Here is a 3,913-nt window from a genome sequence, read left to right as displayed (position 1 = left end):
AATCAACAATACACTAACCAACAGTTTGCAAATCACGGACACCATTTCAACCTTTCTTCTGGATAGCGGCGACAAGTTACCCATTCTAACAATTTCATGGACAGATTGATTCATTTTCTATCCTTACCTTTCGGCGTGGCATTTTTCTCTGCGTAATTATTCCAAATATTTCTTTCAAAGTTCATACACACATAAAAAAATAAAAACAATAATATTTTTCTTGAAATCGCGGTTAAACTCTACTTCCGGTCTAGGAAAAGACAACTCTTCTAGAATATATTCAAACTACAGCTAAATATTTTATACCTATACCCCTCGTGTAGGTCTACCTGAAGCAAATACTTTGCATATTTGAATGTTTGCTTATCTTTTAAATCTCCCCAGAAGTAAACAATTTCTTATCAAATTGATGTTTTCTAATGCTGAAATCTTTAGGCTGGCCAAACCGTAGTTGTTGGCCCACTTGAAATTTTATGCTAAATTGCACTAATCCCGTCCTCATCCTACATTTTGTACTCTTCTTTGAAACCAACCCTCCACCCCATTCTCTCTTGTCTACGATTCTCTCTCTGCCTACTGTCATTTCAAATAGACCTGATGGTTAATGTCCACTCCACTTCCCACTGTCCTACATCCCTTTTCTCTTCCTTCCTATGTTATGTTACTTCGTGTCCCTTTATAATTAAATTCTAATTTACTGCCTAAAACTCATTTCTTTCAACCCCTTCCTGAAATACTATAAGGAGATATTCTCTTGGTTTCAGAGATAGGCCTCCTGTTTGTACCCCGTGCTTTGAATTACAGTATCTCGAATTGATACAGCCGCGATGGCCCAATGAGTTGCTAACCTGAAGGTCCAGGGTTCAATCCCGGCATATAGGTCGATATACCTTCTGATTTTTCCATAATGGAAATGTTATTGTCTGTTGATGTCCATAATGGAGAGATTATTGGCTGTTGATGTCCAAAATGGAAAGATTATTATCCCAAGGTCTCCATAATATCATTATTAGGAGATCTTGTATAACCACATTTATTATTTTGTTTTTAAAACCTCCAGAATGGTTGACTGTCTTCGTCAAAAAACTGAAAAATTTCAGAATTTAGTAAATATTAAGAAAAAACCCAAGAATTGAACTTTTTGGCTCATACTCATTATTGGATCTTTTTGAAATTTTGAAGATATAGACTGCAAATACAAAAAAAAAAAAACCAAAAAATAAAAAACCCGCGTCATTAATTTTTTTTATCCACTTCCGGTTTAGACTTTTGTTCCTCAAAATCACGTCGGTTCACACTGCTCCCAATACTTTTTATAGGACAACAGCTTAAACATATTATTTAAGATATTGCATTTTTTCGGCAGAAGTTCGATCTTCTAGTGGCCTATACCCCTTATCTTATTTTTAATGATATGTAATATGGATGCTTAACACAGCATTTAAAGTAATTAAATTTGGAAAAATCTGATATTTTGTTAATATCTGGTGTTCAGGTATTTTACAAGTGTTTAAAGAGTTTATTACTAATAAAAATGTTTTGAAATTTTCACCTTCTCCATTTTTCTTTACATTTTTTTTAATTTTGAGGTTACCTTTCTCAAGTATAATTATGTATACTTGGATTATACTACAAACGTAAGTGTATTAAGGTCTTGTGCCACACTCGGAGCTGTTTGCAGTTCATTAAAATATGATGTAATCGCAGAGTTTTTCATATTAAAAAACTTTCTAGTTAATGCCTTTCATTTAAATGAATCGAAATCTTTTTATTAATTAGAACATTTAATTTGATTTAGAAGCTGATGACATTTCTGGGTTAATACAATCAACTAGAATGATTAAATATTATGATTCATCTCGTCTTGATCGATTGAAAATTCAAGTTACTAAATTCAACATACTAACTTGAAAATTCAACATACTAGCTTGAAAATTCAAGATACTAGCTTGAAAATTCAAGATACTAACTTGAAAATTCATGTTACTAACTTGAAAATTCAACATACTAGCTTGAAAATTCAACATACTAACTTGAAAATTCAACATACGAACTTGAAAATTCAACATACTAACTTGAAAATTCAACATACTAACTTGAAAATTCAACATACTAACTTGAAAATTCAACATACTAGCTTGAAAATTCAAGATACTAGCTTGAAAATTCAAGATACTAACTTGAAAATTCATGTTACTAACTTGAAAATTCAACATACTAGCTTGAAAATTCAACATACTAACTTGAAAATTCAACATACTAATTTGAAAATTCAACATACTAACTTGAAAATTCCCCCCCCCCTCCAAAAAAAAAAATGAATGGCCCTAATACGCTCCCGTATAAGTTTAGCCTACAATGATATTTCCAAAATGGACATCATGTTCAATTATTTAAATACGTAAAATATGTAAATGGACAATGATTTTTCCGAATGGACACCATTAGACAATAATCTTTCATTATAGATACCAACAGACAATGTTGATGATATAGACTTATGAATGAATAATGAACGAACGAGCGAGCGACAGAAAAAATAAACGAATGAATGAATTGATTATTGAATTAATTATTAAATGAATGAATGAATGAATATGGTTACTGGTTGATATGATGTACTATTAATTGTACTCCGTACCGGTAATCAAAGGTTATTGTCAGTATAGGGCTTTATCTAACTTGAATCAGACAACAATTAATAAACCAATCCTTATCTAATCTGGCTTTCTAAAAATAGATTTTATCAGTTAATTTTAGCTTCATTATAATTATCAAAGATATTTTTCATCCTTTTATATCTACAATATCTATATTTTTGATAACTTGTTACTATATATAGAATTTTATCAAATCGAGATTACTTATTGGTTGATACGGATAGATTACAGATCTTATAACTAGACGATATACTGCCACGTTTTTTCTGCAATGGTTTACTTATTATATAAAGAGCAAACACTGTGAACTTTGTCATTGTGGGTGGGATTTAAACCACAAAACTGTCAATCAAATGATAATAGTCTTCTACAAGACGCGTGTTCACCTAGATCCCAATAAGTGGCGGCGCCAGCCTGTTAAGACTTGCGGTTTCTGACACACATTTCTGTAAATTTGTTAAAAATGAAGTGCCCCCCCCCCCCCTCCTGTAGCCGCTATTGATCATTATTAATTGACTGTGAAATATAAACCATTGTAAACATTGTCAAATCAATGAAAAAGTTCATCATGTCTGAAAATGATCAGATATATTTCTATATAGATCATAATATTCATTACTAACAGATTCTAAATTTTATTCTTAAATATACTTTATACTGTATAAGAGGTTTCTAAAACGACAAAATCAAATCAAATCTCACAACTCATCCGCTTGTTCGATGTATTATGACTTTCTAGCCAGATGTCGGGTTTTGGCTTTTGACTTCAAACTTCATTTAGTAAATTTTATATTCGTTATTGCGATTTTCTGGACAAATATTACAAATGTTTTTTCTTGCATCTTGGCTGATTTGTTTGGTAACGCATAATTAATAATAAAATCTTATTGTATCTCATGATGTTGACCTATATAATAGTGGCGGGTGTCGCGCGCGAAGCAGACAATGATTACTCATTTCGGAACACCTGATGGTTTTGATTCACGGAATTGTCTTGCTTGTACGAATTTTAATCCAGTGGCGGAGCCAGGTTTACGTCCGAGGAGGAGGGGGGGGGGGCGAACTGTCTGGGATTGCTCGAATTTCTAACCTAGTTGCCCAAAAAACTTGCTTTCGGGGCTGCGAGGGGGCGGCTGACCCTCTGCCCCCCCCCTGGGCTCCGCCAGTGTTTTTATTCCTCATAAATGAAATTCAAAGGGGGATATTCTCAAAACGAAAACAGATAAGTGACTAGATGACTCACAGGATACTTT

The 3,913-nt window shown here is 32.9% G+C and overlaps 1 protein-coding gene across 1 annotated transcript; it reads right to left on the bottom strand.

Annotated features, from left to right (window-relative positions):
* Window positions 1–1,880: 1,880 nt before the first annotated feature.
* Window positions 1,881–2,282, bottom strand: LOTGIDRAFT_135664 (hypothetical protein; the record flags this gene model as incomplete). The annotated part of the gene is made up of 1 exon (XM_009069144.1): window positions 1,881–2,282. A coding segment is annotated over one exon (402 nt), but the record flags the coding sequence as incomplete, so codon positions are not given.
* Window positions 2,283–3,913: the final 1,631 nt, after the last annotated feature.

This window comes from Lottia gigantea, assembly GCF_000327385.1.
Source record: "Lottia gigantea unplaced genomic scaffold LOTGIsca_99, whole genome shotgun sequence".
NCBI classification, from domain to species: domain Eukaryota; kingdom Metazoa; phylum Mollusca; class Gastropoda; family Lottiidae; genus Lottia; species Lottia gigantea.
Note: the sequence above shows the minus strand (reverse complement) of the source record. Positions and strands in the feature narration are given on the sequence as shown.